At 41.2% G+C, this 18,725-nt stretch overlaps 1 protein-coding gene across 2 annotated transcripts in view; it reads right to left on the bottom strand.

Moving 5' to 3' along the window:
- The window catches only part of LOC115809017 (spectrin beta chain, non-erythrocytic 1-like), a 55,414-nt gene that overhangs the window by 36,077 nt on the left and 612 nt on the right, over window positions 1-18,725 (bottom strand). For both annotated transcript variants that reach the window (XM_030770460.1, XM_030770461.1), the window contains exon 2: window positions 3,939-4,137. In XM_030770460.1, the coding sequence (XP_030626320.1) occupies window positions 3,939-4,086 (148 nt within the window). In that variant the 5' untranslated portion in view covers window positions 4,087-4,137. The remainder of the gene's footprint in view (window positions 1-3,938; window positions 4,138-18,725) is intronic.

Below are 18,725 nucleotides of genomic sequence, written 5' to 3'. Positions count from 1 at the left end.
AGAAAAGACTTTAATATTCAGATGGGGGGTTTATTTTACAGTTCTCCTTATTTCAGATGTAGGCAGTTCTTCACAGACTTGAAATGCATGAAGGACTTCCTGAGATGAAAGACTTTTCCTTTCATAGAAAATGTGTATTCCCCATTGTACCACCATTATTCCAGCCTATATATTTACACTGGGACGTATATAAACAGTGGTGTGTGTTTTAAGTAAGTTCCTTGCCTGGTGCTATTATCGACAGTGAGAATAGTTCAATTTTAAGCCTGTCACGGTTTAAATGGGAAAAACGACTATTACAGTCTGTACGCTGGTAATTGTTGACATTAGTCTTATTCCTGTGTAATAACTTTGTGTACATGAAATGTAATGAGTGTTATACTTATCCAGCGTTATTATCTTTGATCTGACCTGAGCCTAAACCATAATCCTATGTCATCAAGAATGTCACTATTTTAGTGCGATCACCACATCATCGATACTGTTAAAATGCCAGTGTTTTTGGGCTGTGAAATTTCATAACCACCAGTGTTAGGTAATCTATATAGGCTCAGAAGGTTGATTCGTAACAATCTTGCCTGTTTGTCGTCATTTGGCTTCTCCCCTCCTTCACTCTTTTTTTTTTTTTTTGCTTTCTATGGAAGAAGAAAAGGAGAGGAAAGCAGAATCCATATGGTTTCAGTCAAGATAGTCATGGAACATGAATAATTATAGTATCAATTATCAGCATGTGTGTATGGTATGCTTCATTCTACAGAGTCATGAATCAACTCTGCTTAAAATCAACAGGAACTATACCGCGGCTTTAGAGCTTCCTCAGTGAAAAAAGGAACGTAACAAAGCCTTAGCAATATTGCAAGTTTCCCGTAAGAGTTATATTTAAAATAATATTGTCTGAAAGACTATTTATAAAGTAATTAAAATCTGGGATCACTAAGATATCTCAAACATAACTGTGGTTTTTTTTATTTTGTAGACTTTTAAGTTCCAGTAACACTGACACACAATTCCAGTAATCCATCCAGAAACCCTCAAAAAGATGAAAACGTACTAATACCACCACACAATAAGCATGTTAACCTATTATTCTTTATTCAGTTTAAAAACAGTAATGCAAAAACCGGACTCTGCAGAAAAAAGACTTGGCCGCTACACTAGCAATACAACAAAGCTGGTTATATGTATGAGTCTGCTCCAAGTGCTCCACAAACTACACAAAGACAATCATACTGTTTGTGTCAGCGTTCATTCAGGCCACTGAGGTCTAAAGGCATTAGGCTGTGTCATCATCCAATTTGCCCTCAGTCTGCCGGGAAGGATGAGAGTAGGCCCCAAACTTGTTAAGCCATTGTGGTAAATTTCACGCAAACCTGCCTCCACCCTTTTGGACGCAATGAAATTCTTTGGAGTTCTGACAATCGACAGGACAGACGGGCGATCAGAATGAGGAAAAAGTGACTGTTTTTATAACATTCGAAAATCACACAGGCACAGAGGCCGCGACCGCCTGTATGGATTTGTTTATTAATAGCCAAATGAAAGAATGCTGGGAATGTTTGGGGGCAACAGCAGGTCGATCGTGTGGAGAATAAAGCCTCTTTGAGAGGTGAGGCTGGTTTTAATTATTCAAATGCCTTCGGCCGGCCTTGCAGAATGTGTCAATAACGTCCCAGGGTCTCCGTACGTGGGGACGGATCTCAGGGGTGGCTACTCCTGAACTCACTCCCCTTTGGGATGAATAGTCAAGTCCTTACCAGAAACTACACTGAAATACTGCCAAGGACTCAATAAGTCAATTCAACCTCAAGACACCACGCAAACCTCAACACATACGGCATTACTCAAAGCCCAAAGTGCACTGCTATGCACATGCACAAACCCAGATATGCACTATGCATGCAAACACATGAGCACTGAACTCAGTTGGTTTACTGTATTGTGTACACTGCATCATACAGTATTTCTCTTATGGGTTGTGCAGATATTAAAGTCATTTTGTTGTATACTAAATGTTTAAATGTTATTGTGTTGTGAGAGTCAGTAAAAGTATTTTTCTTTCTTTCTTTTTAATGGCACACCACATTTGTACTCCTGAGGTATAAATGAAAATAAACATGAACTGCATGCATGACTGTGCATGTACATAAACAGACAGACAAAAAACTCATTCACATCCATCATAGAGACATTACAAGATTCTGTTTAAAAGTAAATTCCCACCACATTAATCTGCATCAGTATCTGTATCGTCCAGACACGTTGGGCTGAAAAGTGGTTTCTAAATAAATAAATATCCATACATGTTAGACATACTTTTAATTTTTATAAAAATAAAACAAACTAAAAAAAAAACAACTGGAAAACTGTCCTTATCATGAACCACATGAAGAGTCTTAGAAAGCACAGTGAAAGTGTTAAAGTGTAAGCAGTTGAAAACATGGAACCACTTATCTAATTCAGGTTTCTCATGGGGACTGTGTCAGTAAGTGCTGACAATGAGAAGTCAAGATGACTCAGGTCTGAAGTGACGATGAATGTGACGGAGGAAAAAAGAAACAGGAATGTTGTGAGTGATGTCAGTGTAGTCATTTCACACTCATGATGGCAAAGGAGCAAAATGCCATCACCACTGCAATGCTAAACTCACATATGGCCAACAAATGCTGAGGTAACAAGAGACAGAAGTGGGGGGAGAAAGACAGGGAAAGAAAGAAAGAAAGAGAGAGAGAGAGAGAGAGAGAGAGAGAGAGAGAGAGAGAGAAATGGTAGAGAGGTCTTAGATTAAAGTCTGTGAGAAATACCTAGAGAGAAGCAGACCAACGGAAAGGCTATGGCAAATTTAATGCTCACAGACAATGCATTAAAGTACCATATGGTAGTGAAAGGCTGTATCTTGAATAAGGCAGAGGAACGTCAGACAAACCCACTAACTCCTGCATATTTAAGCAGGAGGTGAATTATTTAGGTTCCTATGTGGAATTGGAGAATTTTGGCCTACTAACCAGCAGGTCCCAATTCTCACACTACACAAATGATACGTGGTTGGACGATTATTGAGCAGGTACCTCACACACAGCGTAAATAAAAAAGGCCTTGTACTTTCCTCTAGACAACATAAAATACAGCGCACTTCAGGGTAACGGCCTACAGAGAAATGTAAGAATCTTAACTTGTGTATTTTTTGATCTTAGCATACAAAGCTGCTTCCATGAACATCACTGAAATACAGAAAGGAACCTCTGTATCCCAAAGAAACTTCAACATTTTCTAGGTATTCAGGCACTTGACTCATAGCCAGAATACCCTATAGTAGGTAAATGACTCAAACTGGATGCCTCTCCCTTAATAATCTACCACTCATATTTCTCTTCTCGTAGAGAGAGCTCTGGGGCTTTGTGGTGGGGTGGGGGCCCAGATGGTTGCACTATGACTGTATGAGCGTAATATTTTAACAGACATCACAGAGATGGTCTTTGTTATCTAGATCATAAAAAGAAAAGATTTCATTTCAGTATAATCCAATACAGATTAATACCGACTTCATGAGCAACATCTTTTGAAAACAAGAGCAGCTACTGCTGAGTTCTGCCAGGGGGAGAAATAATTTGTCGAGAGTTAAGCGCTCTTTAATTATGCAACTGTATTACGTAGCTTTAAAAATGAGTCTGACTGAGCCCCCCCCCCCAGTGTGACTGATAAGCCCACACTTCATACCCAGGCACTGACAGCCTTGTGTGCCCTCATCTACCTACTTTTACCAACAGCTGAGACAAACCGGCAAAGCAGTAAATATCTAATGCAACAGAAAAAAACCTGATACTTCTATCAAAATGTAACATTTATTTACCAGCTGTCCACAGTAAAAATGGGTACCCCAAGATACAGCACTGGGTCTGTCTGTTTTTTGAAGTTTTTTTTGGGGGGGGGGTTTTTTTTACCTGCGAGAGCTTTAATGCGGGACCGCTCAAACAGTCGAGCAGAGCTGTTTTCGTTGTCCCATTCGTCAGCATCCCAGCGATTGTTAACGTCGCTGCTGTACTGTTGTTGGATCTCCATGTGGTCGTATTCGGCAGCGACTGACGTCATCTTTGACTTTTCAGTGCCTTCAACTGGTCATCAGCTTTTTCTCATGAAGCCCTGAGCAGAACAGAACACAACAGAACATCAGGCGACACACATTAAGACAACGCTACTGCAATTCAAGTTTAGCTGTTTTTCCAAGACCAGAGAATGGAAAAGTAGAGAACAATAAAGACAAATTATTTAACGTGATTTATTTTTTAATTTATTTTTCATATATAAATATTAAGTCATTATAAACTTAGGACACGCATTAATAATCATAATTAATAGTACTCATAATCAGCTCATCCCTGTACATCTCACCTCATGTACCCTCTACTCTGTCTTACTAAGGTCCAGGTGAGGTCCAGTGGAGAGAGGTGTTTAGTAATTATCAAATTATATCTCCTTATTATTTGAAAATGTTATAACTTTGATTGATTCTTTGTCACAGTAAGAGACAGACAGACAATCTGTGTTAACTAGATAAACCAACTCACTGGGTTTTTGCTGTTACATTTTCACCAAGTTAATGTACTTAAGACTGCTGTATCGTAATATATTGTAAAGACTGCTGTATCGTAATGTACCGTAAAGACTGCTGTGTCGTAATGTACCGTAAAGACTATTGTCTTCACTCAGAAACAGTCTGGCAATACTTAAAGCTACATCTCTAAGGTTGTATTTATTTTCTTTCTGCTACATATAACACATCCAGCCCTCTCAGAGCACCATCTATTGGCAAGAAAGAGTAACACTCGCTCTCTCTCTCTCTCTCTGTGTCATCTATTGGCGAGAAAGAGTAACACTCTCTCTCTCTTGCTCTCTCTCTCTCTCTCTCTGTCATCTATTGGCAAGAAAGAGTAACACTCTCTCTCTCTCTCTTGCTCTCTCTCTCTGTCTCTATGCGTGTGTATGTTTCATATACCTTCACAAGACACTGACTGAGCTTTAGCTCTATATGTATGTAAGAGGAGACATAAAGATGCAGTTTATACAAACTCTTCAATTAAACACCTTGTATACATACAACCAATGCCCTGTTCAAAGCTGCTCGCCGCTGAATTAACAAAAAAAAAAAACAAACAAACAAAAAAAAAAAAAAATGAATGAATTCCAAGTATAATTCTCCAACCATTTGAACTATTTGCAGATGCACTTCACGTTTGTTTGTTCTGCGGCACCGTCGGATCCAGAGCAGTGTCCTGGCATCTGCATGGCACATTTTTTGATAGAGCAAGCGAGACTGTGCATGATGAGCTCAGCACATGCTTCCCAGGCAACCATGCCCGCAGTCAGCACAGTGACTATGCAGCAATTCTGCTCTGTATTGTCTGAGGGGCAGACAACAACGTTAACACAAACACGTACTAAAACATTCAGAGAAAAAAACAAAAAAAAAATCAAACGCGTAAAAAAAAAATATATATATATCACGCGAACCTTTATCTACAGTAATCTGTTCACACAGAAAAAGCCTCGTTCTTCAAGGCCTCACCGCTCCTTAGCAGCGTCCGGACGGCTGAGATGTCTCACCCGCTCCTGAGAAAACAGCCCCCGTGCAATCTCACTGACGCAGATACACTCATGCGAGCGGGGTACGCAGCCAGTACGGTTCCTCTCTGCGTGATACCGGGATAAAGACCTGCCCACACACTGCGCCTTATGAAAAAACCTAAAACCATCTCTCGTGTTGCTGGGTTAAAAATATGCCACCGCCAGGGCCGTGCTTCCAGGTCGCGTTTGCCCATGCGGACGAGATGCAGCAACCATGCTTGTGAGAGTCTGAGAATGTCTCACAGCATCACAGAGACGAGCAGCCTACACAAAGAAGACAGCAAAATGAAAGTCTTTAGCTTTGCTGAACCCGCCCGGAGAGAGGCAAACGGCACAAAATGGTATAGCAAACAGCTGAGTAAAGTGCAAAATTGCTCAGTTAAATGATCTGTGAAAACACAGTGCTGGACGAAAGAGCACAGCAAACAATGAAGGATGGCGATGTGTGTGTGGTACACATTGTCAAGTTAGAAGGAAACTGGACATGACAGACAGATCACAGTTTGATAACAAGAGAGAGAGTGAGAGAGAGAGAGTGAGAGAGAGAGAGAGAGAGAGAGAGAGACTGTATCCAGGAGTGGAGGGAAAAATGATTGGTATAGATGTTCATTATCGAATAATTAAATGACAGCTCCGGGGCCCTGGCTGTCCAGAGCTGTGAGTGTCTGTGTTTGGAGCCACACTGCTCTGGGAAACAAAACATGTCAAGATGGACAAACCCTCAGACAGCTTCATCCTCACTGATGTGACAGCAAGGTAGCAAGGGGTAAAGCAGGACACATGTCCTCTGCTTTTAGCAGCTGCACAGAGAAAGAGAGAAAAAAAAGAGGGAGGGAGGAGAAAGGAAGAGAAAAGGAGCAGGAGAGAAAGAGGGGATGGGATATTTTTAGCTTGTGCAGTGGCGGAGGGCGAGCTCTTTGCATCAGCAGCATAGTGACGAAGAGGAAGAGAGGAAAAAGAGGAAGAAAGAGAGAAAAAAATGAAAACTATGGGGATAAAAGGAGATTAAGTCCTGTTTTAGCCAAACCACATCCAACATTTGATTCTACGAACTGAACTACTAACCACTGCTACTAACAATTAATCTCTGACAAGTTTTGATCTAAACATTCTAGTCATTCTGGAAAAAAAGACTGGATTAGCTGACAGAAATGCTATATACTGATGCAGCAAAAAAACTTGTCCCTTAGCCAAAGCTGAGCCAAGCTCTATGCTGACTAGTTTCTGGTTAAATCACCTCTCCTTCTCCTGACATGTACAGTATTACAGTAATCTCCAAAGCTATTTTCTCCAAGTGTGCTGTGAGATACAGCCCATTAAATCAGTCTAGGCAATGCAAGAGAAGAGAAGAGAAGAGAAGAGAAGAGAAGAGAAGAGAAGAGAAGAGAAGAGAAGAGTCTGAGGACCAGTATTAAAATCAGTCGGTGTTTCTGTTTTTTAGCGTATATAATCTGACCATGACTGTTGCTTATCTCACACCTGATCTTGTTTGTGGTTCATCCATCAGTACTCCGAAGCCTGACTGTCATCAACAGTCACCAAATACAGAAAAACGTTCAATTTTTTCATTCCAAAAACACATCTCTTGAGGGAGACATTTGTTTATCATATATGAGGTTGAGTCCTATTACATCCAGGGTAGAGTGAAAATACTTCAGTCACACATGTATTGAGCTCTGATCTTAGACATGTCCATTACAAATTCAAGTTGTTTTTCTACCACATGACATATGGTCATGTTCAGATCAAATTTAGTGCACATAGGTTCTTTGTTTTTTTACCAACTGCCAAAGACAGGCGGGGCACTTCACATGTTGGGTGAGAAAATGTATGCATGCTGATGTCTCACTCAGTGTGTGCACAGATTCACTCCTTTTTCCACAGCAGCTCTGTCACTGTCACTCTCCTACATATACAGTCCAGAGAGCTGGATTTGAATAGGGGGGCGTTTTTGGACCTACACTAAGCATCTCCAAGGATACAGAGCACCCGGGATCTTTTATGCTCTGAGTACAGTAATCTCTCAATGCACACACCAATGGCAAAAGCACACACTCTTTCATTTCCCATCACTGAAACCTTCATAACTCGACATCATGGAAAGATTCTTTAGACATAAATACACACACGCACACACAGACACAGACACAAAATTCAATAAATAATCCTATTCAGCCTTGAACTGGATGTTTTTTTCCTGATGCAAACAGAACTATTTGGTGAGCTGAATTTTTCCACAGAATATTTGCTTTTCTTAAGAGAAAGGGGAGTTTTGATAGCTTTCAACTCTGCCTTCTTTGCATAATCCTTAGCATTTGAAACAGATTGGAGGTGCAGTAGTACTGTTGCTTTCTAAAAACCAGACGCAGGATAATGTTTCCAAACCACAGAACCTGTTCTCTCCCATAACAACACACATTACTCAGGTCCCAGAAGGACACATCTGGCAGAATCATTCAGACGTCTGCTTTGACATTCGAACTTTGTGAGAGCACAGTTCTACTCTCACTCACTCTTATTTCCTATGGGATTTCAAATATTTACTCAAATCAACAAATTAACAAACATTTTCTGAATAATTGAAACAGTGTGTCATTAAAAAAACCAAACACTTTTTTTCCCCCCACACACTAATAACACATATCTGCATATTTTCACACAAACAATTTCTAATACACGCACATAAATCAGTCTAGTGGTGAGAGCACCTTGTAATGCTTTTGAGTATTCAGATAAGTTGGCCTCACAAAACATGCATACCAAACACATATACCATAACATGGTGCTGAGTCTGACACACAGGTGCCTGATGTGTAAATGGGCAGACAAAGGTGGTCCTCCCAGACCCATGTATTACAGAAACACCCTCACAAGTCTCTGAATATCAAACAGCAGCAGCATATCAACCAAGCTTTTCACACGAAACAAAATTCCATGATTGGGTAAGGCAGAGTTACTTTCCAAACGACATGCTTCTCAGTCTACGCAAAACGCAGTCCAAAAATGAGCAAACAATTAGGCCTTACAATAAAGAGCAACTGCTGCTGGCACCCTGGCTACATGTTCGACATTCTCTAAGATGCGAGCAACTTTGTCGCTGTGTGGTATGACTGGCTCTCTGTTACATTTGGCTAAGTAGCATGACATTGCTTAATTCACTCCGAATTATGGGCACAGATTGGACACAGTCTCTACTTAAAAACAAATCATTTTTGGGAAAGTCCAAACAACACAAACCCTTCTTTCAACATATCTTTTGGAAGACGGACCACCATCACAAAGGGTATAATCAGCACCAGGGCATAACCTATTCATCAGCTTTCACACAGAGATGGAAAACAGTGGAAACGCAATCTTGCTTTTCAAGATTTTTCCTTTCTTTAAATCTAAGGGGGGGGGGCAATGCAAAGTAGAAGAGGCCAGAATACCCTGAAAAATATCACCAAAACACTGAGGGAATGGCAAGAGGCTAAGTTGGGAAGTTGCAGTGAAAACAAAGAGCTCCCTCTAGTGGAAAGGGTGAAAAAACATACTGAGCGAAATCTACTTAGTATTTTCCAGTCAGTCACAAGACTCTTTTGTTTTTCTTGAAGTGAGTCTAACATTCCTGTCTGGTTATTTTATTATGTCCAAGAATGTGAAGGATAATGAGTTAAGCTCTTGCTATGTATTCTTTAATAAAGTCTAAAATGAACTGGCATGTGTCTGAGGATACAACACTGAGTCTGTTAAACTGTTAAAACACACAAACAACAGTCATACTGGTTATAAATATATAACCATCAAATGACGTCACTCACACATCCATGAGAGTTAGCCAACCTCAAAAAATAATTCATACGGTCCATTCAGCCCCATCCACGTATAAAGTACAGATAACACAGAACAAAGGAAAAACGGGAGGACACTTGACTAAGCCGTATGAACAGTCTTATGCCTATGGTGTGACTTGGGAAACATCTGTAAAGACCTTCTAAACTCTTTATTGGGCTTAGATAATCACATTCCACTGCACTGGAAGATACCTCCATTTGCTCACTGCCTGAAACGCCTCTTATCACATGACGGTCATGGTGAATGATCCAGGAGTTTCGCAAATGCATAACATCCACAACCAATTCAATGCAAACACACAGACACATAACTCAAACAACAGCTTATCATCCATCAGCAAAACTAACATTGTGAATGACTGAAGAACTACCACAGAGCACTTTTCTATTCCACCATCTGTGCTGAGGAATTCTGGGAAGGCATTTGTCTCGGCCAGTGTCTCTAGACTGGCCCGTGCGTCTCAACGGTGATTATTCTCCGATTATTCTCATTCAGTGTCTGCAATGGAGCTGGCGTCAAGTGCCTGACAACAGTCACGCATTGTGAACAGTCTGCAAGAATCCTGAGAGGCATAGGAAATACAAAAGTATCTCTCTCCTCAGGAAGCCCTGTCCATGATGACACACCCCTGTGATGTCATATTTCTTTGATGTCACATGTACGTAATATATCGTCTTCTTCAGTCTGTCAGCTATCTAACAGGAGAGAGAGAGAGAGAGAAAGAGGGATAGCGTGCTAACAGGGAGCGAGAGAGAAGAGCGAGAGGAGGGAAGAGGAGAAAAAGAGCATATGGAGAGTGGGAGGTTCTGCACTCTAGTAGATTGTGTGCCTCAGAGAAATGGAGAAATTTCACTTGATTTCTTGAAAAAAAAAAAAAAAAGCCACTGTTTTCCCCTCATCTTGGGACCACAAAGTAACGGCCAATAGGAAACCTGTAGAGGATTATAGTGAATTTCGGTACATGTCAGGCGGCAGAGTTGAAAGCCCCTGGGGGGACTGCTGGGGCCAAACATGAAGGACTACATGTCACCACCTAATCAGTCATAATTGTCCTGCTGGTTGAGGCAGTAATGGGAATTTTACATTGGGGGGGGGGCTGCTTTAAACCTCCTCGTGAGAAATCATAAGAATGTTGCCCAAACAGTACCACCCCCTCCTTTCCGAGAGTCCTAACCTAACCACGCACATGCGTATACATAGGTTTCCACAGAGACGAGCCTGGCCACGCCCAGGACTGTTTCTGTAGCAGCGGGTTTGGCCACATCCCTCTGGTGGCGATTGTTAATAATAAAAAAAAGAAGGTTAAACAGGGCAAATGCACATGCCTACGCAGCTGACCGTTACCAGCAATTTGCCCTGATATGTACTTTATATTTACAGAGTCAAATCAGCAGTTCTAGCTGCACTTCCTACTCATCCAGTATCAGGCCATAACCAGCAGAACTGTTTTCTATCTGTTTAATTTATCTGTACAACACATGTTGGATATGTATTTAGAGCTAAAAATGGAAATGAAGGTTTGAAATGGAAATGTGTGTTATCTGCGCGCCTTGGCTAGTGCTAGTTTGTATGACGGCGTAGAGAGGAAAACCCTCCTCTGACCTCCCAGCCCCTCCCCCTCCAGGCACTGGGACACAGCGAGCTTTGTTCACACGGATGGAGATGACACACTATTGCATCAGCTTAATGTTCGGTTCCGCAGAAACCATATGGCAAAAAGTCACTCTTAAAATCCCCTCATTTTTCCCCCAATAAACTGCAGCCCACTGCTTATCGAACGAAGACTAGAGGAATCTATGACACGGTGTGTTTATGTCTGGTAGCCCCATCTTGGTATTTTGTGACATACTATGATGATGTAGACCTTGAACCAGATCATACTTGATTTGTCTGTAGCACTTTCTTACTCTCTCCAACATAGAAATGTCCAGATGTGGCCGAAAGTTTATGCACTTTGTCATTTTAGTTAATGAACGCATTCACTCATTGTTTTTTTTTGTTTTTTTTTTGGCAGACCTGTTTTTGCGGCAGCTGGAGATGACTAAGTGCTGGTTATATAATATATTTTACCTATCAGCTGAAGCTAAAACCTTGTACAGTCATCTGTGTCCCCAGTCTCCATACAGTCCATCTGTGGAGATGACTAACAGTGACACATAAAACTAACATCCTGAGAAATTACATATAGCCTAATCATAAGAAATACCAAGACCTCTACATAGCCATGAACCTCTTTATGCAGTCTCATTGCACAACATTTACAAATAATGAGACAATCCACTGAATCTGAAGAGGGTTGTCTTTTGCTTTTAAGTGCTTTCCGCTTAAACCTCCACTAGTTGAAATTAAGTTCTTGGGGACAGCCTATCATTCTGTCAAAAACACTTGATATCTTCCCAAGCAAAACACTTTCTATATCAGCGGTTAAAATAACTGCACAATGTGTATAACTGTATACACAGTGTATAAACAATGCTGATCTGGCGTCAGCAAGAGAGCCTGGACAATATTCAGAAGAAGCCTGCTCTTCTACAATACTCCTCTAAGGTCTGGATACCATTACACCCCTACCCCTTCTATCCAAGCCTATTGCGAAGACTAATGTCTTACTCCCACACTGATTTCCTGCACTTATGCAATGCAGCAAATGCTGCTGCTGTCAAAGTTTCACACACTTACTCCTCCACATCCTAAACATCTTCTCCTTTTTACTGTCTCTCACACTCTCTGACAAGCAGACCTACAGAAAGGGGAATGTTGAGAGAGGGAGGGGTGAGGTAAATGAGGGAGGGGTGAGAGATCCTGAAGCCCTCGATAGCCCGTGCTGAATTCGGAGCCCCTGTGATATTAGCAGGAAAGTTTAATCATGACATCACTCGATGCTGTGTGGTACTGAGACACGAAGTCGTTTAGTCGCTAATGTTCACAGCCATCGCACAGGGTGACAGCTGCAGAGTGGGGGATACACTTTTAGACAGCAGGAGGACAGAGAAGGACACACAAACAACTAGACAAGGGCTATAACATTCCTGCTGACATATCCCTGAGGCCTGTTCACTGTCAGACTGACAATGAATGAAACATCAGAGCTATTACTAATAAACCCACCTCTTATTAGCTGATGTCTACTTAACAACTGCAACACATTAGTAGAATTAAACTGTAACAGACCATCATGCACCACCATTATATCATTCTCACTGAATGTTGTCTACTTCAGTGCCATGCTAGGCATGCCATCAATTCACACTTTACTCCACAGAACAAAAGGAGGATTTCAAGGACCTTTTTTTTTAAACAAGCATTAAAAGTTATCACCTATCTGCTGGCATCAGTCCCTCATCACATTGAATAACCAGTTGGCTATTTTACAATGATAAATTAGGTTACAGAAAAAAAACCCACTACAAATTAAAAATGGGACAGTGCTTCAGGGTTTTAGGTATTTTTACAACAGAAGTCTGTGTATCCAAGAAATGCCTCTGTGAGTTACAGCTGTGATACATAATAAGGCTATATATACTCTGTCTGTTCATTCAGATCTTCACAGAGAAACAGAAAAATGCAAGACACAATGATATGACAAAAAAAAAACAAAAAAAAAAAAAACAACTAAAATACCTCCGGTTCAGTAACACAACTCAAGTCCTCTGTTAAACAACCCAGGTACAAAATTCCCATGCAAGGTCACCGGGAGAGAGAATCTAATAGCACCAGGAAAAGCAGGAGCTGCTCTGTTAGAGTAATACAACTCTTTCTCTTGGCTGAGATGCAACAGGTCTGCTGAATGGATTTGGATTAAGGTGTCAACAACATCAAATCTTTTTTTTTTTCACTTGCCCAGTGCAACACATAATCAACGATAGTGTAAAGGTGCTTACACTCTAAACACAGAGTAAACTCACTTTAACACACACATCATCATCCTTCAGCTGATGTGCTTAACACAACACATGAAGGGAAAACACATCCACAGAGAGTAATCTCATTATCTTCACCATTCTGAGAATATTGCTTTGAAGCTAGGATACAGAAAGGTAGGTAAGAAGAGGAAGAGCATGCTAATTCCAGTTGACTAGTGTCGGCAAGTTCATGGAACTTGCGGTAATGGCAGGATAACCCCAGACACTGTAAGACAAAGCTCCTTGGCAAAGTTTCCCATGGGCTTAAAGAGTCCATTGTGAGTAAACAGTAGCTTACGGAATGTCGTCAGACGTCACCCTAAATACAATGCGAACTTTCCTCTGTCTCTTTTATGTAGCGGAGTTGGATTGGACGCAATTCATTTATTGTGTTACTGAGCACAGGTCTTCTGTTAGGACTTTATAAAATTAGTTACTCTGCCTTGTCTGACCTGACTTTGACCCATCATGTGCAGTCCAAGTCTCAGAAGTTCAAACAGATCTCTAAATTCATCAGAGAACGTGTCTGATTCTCCCAGCTCTTTGAAGTTCCACCTCAGACATCAACTGGGCTGAAAGTACAGGATGTTCAGAACAGGACACCGCAGATCCTGAGCCCAGAGCAGATCAAGGGTGGGAGACAACATCTACTGGGCCATAACACAATGATGAGATTTAACAATCTGGATAAGACTCAACCTCACCACACCAACATCTTTTTGGAATCAGTTACACCAAGCAGCATACCAGCTTTGTTGTATGCACTGCTGCAAGACTGAAAAAAAAAAAATGGAATCAACACAAAATGAGTTATGGAATCTTCACACTGGTCTTGTGAGGTGAGACAGAAGGTCATCTTCCTTTCTAAGCATACCAGCCAGAGCCAAAACAGAAATTCAAAGGCAATTCAACTTGTTTATCATCTTGTATATGATGAAATTTATGATTATTTCTCTGTAGTCGTTAGTTTGTATTGTGAGTGGGTATACTTCTTTGTGAGGCAGAAGAGCTAAAAGACAGCTGAGGTGAACATAGCAGAACTGTCTTATCAGAGAGGTTTACTGCACTCTCTAGGAAGTGGAGAGGAAACCCATGGCCTTAAGAAACCCTTAGTCTGCGGGGGTTTGCACTCTAATCCGGGACTTTCTACAAGTGAAACACTCTGATAAGTGGCCATATGGGGGCAAAAGAGATGTAAGTATGCAAGATTTTCCAAGTTTGGCTTATGTGTGTTTGACTGCTTCGTATGCTCAAGGACACACTCCCAGGGCCTTTTCTGTGACCCCAACTGCTTTCCCAGCATGCAGTGGCTAGGCAGTGTATTTATGGGAAAAGGATACTCCAGAGTAAAGCCCCTTAATACCCCCAAATGCACATCCTATTCCCTGAACAGGACCCTGCTACAACACAGCTACAGTCTGCTTAAAATACACACAGCCACACAGACACAGCGCTGTGCCACGCCATTTGTGATACTGCTGCTGGGAGTCTGTATTGTCATTGCTTTTATGGTATCAATGAGATGTAGCTGCACTATTATACTGGTCAAGAGATCAGTTTAATTACATGGTTTCCATCATCAGAAGTAGAACGTTGACCAAAGTTTAATGCATCCAGAGAATACAATGGAGAATCCTATTATTAATGGTTAACACACACACACACACACACACACAAACACAAACACAAACACAAACACATAGGGCAGAGGTATTTTGCTCTGACTGGGAGGGGAGTATGAAGGGATGTGTCTCTGCATGACCTCATAAGACACAATGAGAACCAAAAAACATGAGGGAAAAGCCCACAACATCCTTTCCCAGTCCCACTGTGCTACCACTACAGTGAGCTCAGTGCAGCCCTAGGCATCCATACAAACTCCAGTGAACAGTTAATGCGTTCACAACCATTTCGTCCTTTTGTTTAGTATACACAACCAGAGTAAGTGTTTATTTTTTTTATTTCAAACATGACTAGTATAAAGTTAAGTGTTCTACAATGTGTAACTCTGAATACAATAATCCCATTAAGTACTTACTAAGTGTTTACTAAGACAGCATAGTCTTAGCAAACAACTAATACATCACTGCCATCACCTTAACCTTCACCTCTGTCAAGGTCATTTAACAAGCACTGTTCACCCTGCAAGGGTGAACTGAGTGAGAGAGGGACATGCAGTGCTTTTCAGAGAAGTGAACAAAGCCATTCCAGATGCTGTCAGAGTTTGAGAACTTCACCTCCTCCCTAAGTGCAGACTAATCAGTCATTTCCTCCAAGTCTCCCTCAGGACGTTGTCTGTATGGCCAACACTCTCACAAAGGCAGGGTTTGGCTGAGTTGGTAAGGCCATTCCTCTCACAGCTAACTTTCATTCACTGATATCTGTGAGAGACAAACTGACATACACACATCTGGACCAAATGAATTTTCTTTGGCATACTTGTATTGAACTGATAGATTCTCTCCAGTTTTCTGCCTAACAGAGAAAGACAGCGAGAGAGAAAGAGAAAGAAAGAGATAATAGACATCTAAATCTAAACAGACATCTCTCTCTCTCTGAATATTTTCTTCATTTTGCATAAACTGTGAATCTGCTCAAGTGCTACTTCATCTCTTTGGACATCAACAAACTTCAGGTTCAGGTTCATACTGATATCTTGTGTCATGGAACAATGTATATCCACCTCTGTATAAAGAGCTTTTAGATCATTCCAGAAAAGACACTGTTACAGACACATTGAGGAATTCATTAATTAATCTGAAAATTTAACTTGAATCATCTGAGGACAATGGTGGTATTGTGAGTCTGCTGTGAAACAGAAAGAATCTCATCATCAAAGAGGATACACAGACAATCTCACACACATAGTCACATACAGACACACACACACACACAGATTCATGACTTAGCCAAGCACCTTTCCAGGAGTTCAGCAAAATCCTGCACATTTTATCATCACAGCAGTCTGGAACTCTTTGTTTCTAGTCAGTTTTTCCGACAAATCAAACTCTCACCAATCCTCCATTCATCTCACCTGCTTCTACTATTACCAGCCACACAATCACAAGGACAACTAGAGCCACCACTGAACGTTATCAACACATTTTCACTATCTACTGAGCAATGTATCAGGTAAGTAGACACTGCACATCCTGAGAGAGGAGTAACAGAGTCCAAGAATGTTGATAGGATGGGAGGAACCTTTCTACTGAGAGAAATGAGAAGATAAACAGGCTACCTTTTTATCCAGGAGTACGTACTTAACATACAGGAGACTACAAACAGTCACAGTATGGACTACCCTAAGACAGCAAATATCAAAAACAACCTTGCTCCTGAACAAACAGGAGTGAAGAAAGAGAACAGAGATCAGAGGTGATGCGGTGATGCTGAATACTTTCGGCTCTATATATAGTCAGACTGAGCCATGGGGCAGCAGCACTAGTTTCTGTCGCACTGTTCTACTTACTATCTCTTGGCAAACCTCCAACACTGCTCCCTCCCTTTTGGGCCCGAGAACCCACTTAACGTTTCATGGATGCAATGAATTTCTCACAATGCAAGGTGACCTAAACCTCCGAGTAGCCCATTCAGTCTAGGAAAAGGGCACTTAGTGCAGCTAATTTGGTCCAGTGCCATGAGTCCCCTCTCTTTCTCATCATTAATGGGTTAAACACAACTGGCTCCACATTAGCCATGAAATGAATGGCAGGAATAGTGATATCAGCATTACATTATGTCATTGTCAAAAGGAAGTGGCAATCGAAGCAAAAGCAAGTCATTAAATGACATTCAGTTTGAATCCACCCCTAAAAAAAGTTCCTTTTTTGCTAGTTTGACTGTAATTAGTCAAACACCCACGGCGACCGATCAAAACGACCCTCGTTACACGCAAGCTATGCCATGAGCATACTCTAGATAACACACAATCCTTTTCTCATGAGTCAGTAAAAAGTGTGGAGCTGTGCATGTATTTACTGAGGAATTTAGGTATGCATTTTGTAAACTGAACCTTCTGGAAATAATGGTCATGAACATCATCTTGAGATGACTGAATGGGGCCTGAAAACTGTTGGAGCAGGTTTCATCTGTAGAGTGACCTCATTCCTCTAAATAGACATCATCACCTGTTACTCTCCACACTGCAGCACAAGTGTTCTTCTCAGAGGAGTAGCAAACTTAGCACCTTCACAAAACAACAGCCACTTCTATCAGATATGAAGCATCACTGGGAAACCATCCAGATTCTCCAGAGAAATAATTAGGAGATGCCACTTTGTGTTAACTGATGCGTGTGTCACAGACACTGGCCCCATCCATAATCAGTAGTCTTTTGCAGAAAAAAATGGTCCCTGGAACTGTAATTTTATTAGAAAGATGGGGGGTTGGGGGCAGGGGGACTATCCAATTCTGGAACGAGGTACATCCTGAACATTTATAAAGTATTAGAGGAAAGGATGACCTCATCTAATTCTGAAACTTGAGTAGATGATTGGCAGGTTTAATTAAATCCAATTCAGGGAACATAAACATCAGATGATATTAAAGTACTGTTTTTTACATACACAGAAAAAAAGGGTAGACCACTCCTCTGAATATTTTGTAGCAACAGGAATGACACGTTTTGTTAATAACTTAACATTATTGATTTATTTCATGTTAAATAAGTACATAAATCCTCATTACACTGTATTTTTCCGACTTGCAGCAAGAAAAGTAACCTTTATTTTCCTGGACATTGAACACCCACAGTCAAGTAGTCCACGCCTTAAAACAAGTGACACCTATGGATACACAATACCCTACAGCTCTGTCTCCCAGCTGACGACTGTGACTACGTTCATATTTTTGCTGTCTCATTTTGGGCGACTTGTCCGTCTCTGGGGTGGGAAAGACAGAAGGACGGTTACTGATCCCGTGCCTCCTCTTCAGAGCATCAATAAGCGCGAGCTACGCCTGCAAATGACGTGCCCTGTGACAGATTAATTTTCTAAAGACGGAGGCAGGCTCACTCCAATTAATGGGCTGATGCGGCACAGCTATGCTTACATTTGGACTCTTTCCTACTTTTAGAGACCAGGCCGACACAGAGCACTGCACAACCTTTGGAAACAACCACTGCGTCTACACAACTACTAGCACAGCAAAATCAGTTCCAAGATAAACCGCCACACAATTTAACACAACACCTTCAGGCAGGTAATATGCACTCAAGACACAAACTTTAGTCGACAGCATTCCTAGTTTTCCAAAATTGTACAGATATGTCTTACATCTGCTCAAGGACTATCCTGGAGTCGTCACGGTCGGAGAAATTTCATGCCACTAACCTTTTGATTACATAATAACGCAGACTTAGGATACAGCTCT

Source organism: Chanos chanos, chromosome 4 (assembly GCF_902362185.1).
Source record: "Chanos chanos chromosome 4, fChaCha1.1, whole genome shotgun sequence".
Taxonomy (NCBI): Eukaryota; Metazoa; Chordata; class Actinopteri; order Gonorynchiformes; family Chanidae; genus Chanos; species Chanos chanos.
Note: the sequence above shows the minus strand (reverse complement) of the source record. Positions and strands in the feature narration are given on the sequence as shown.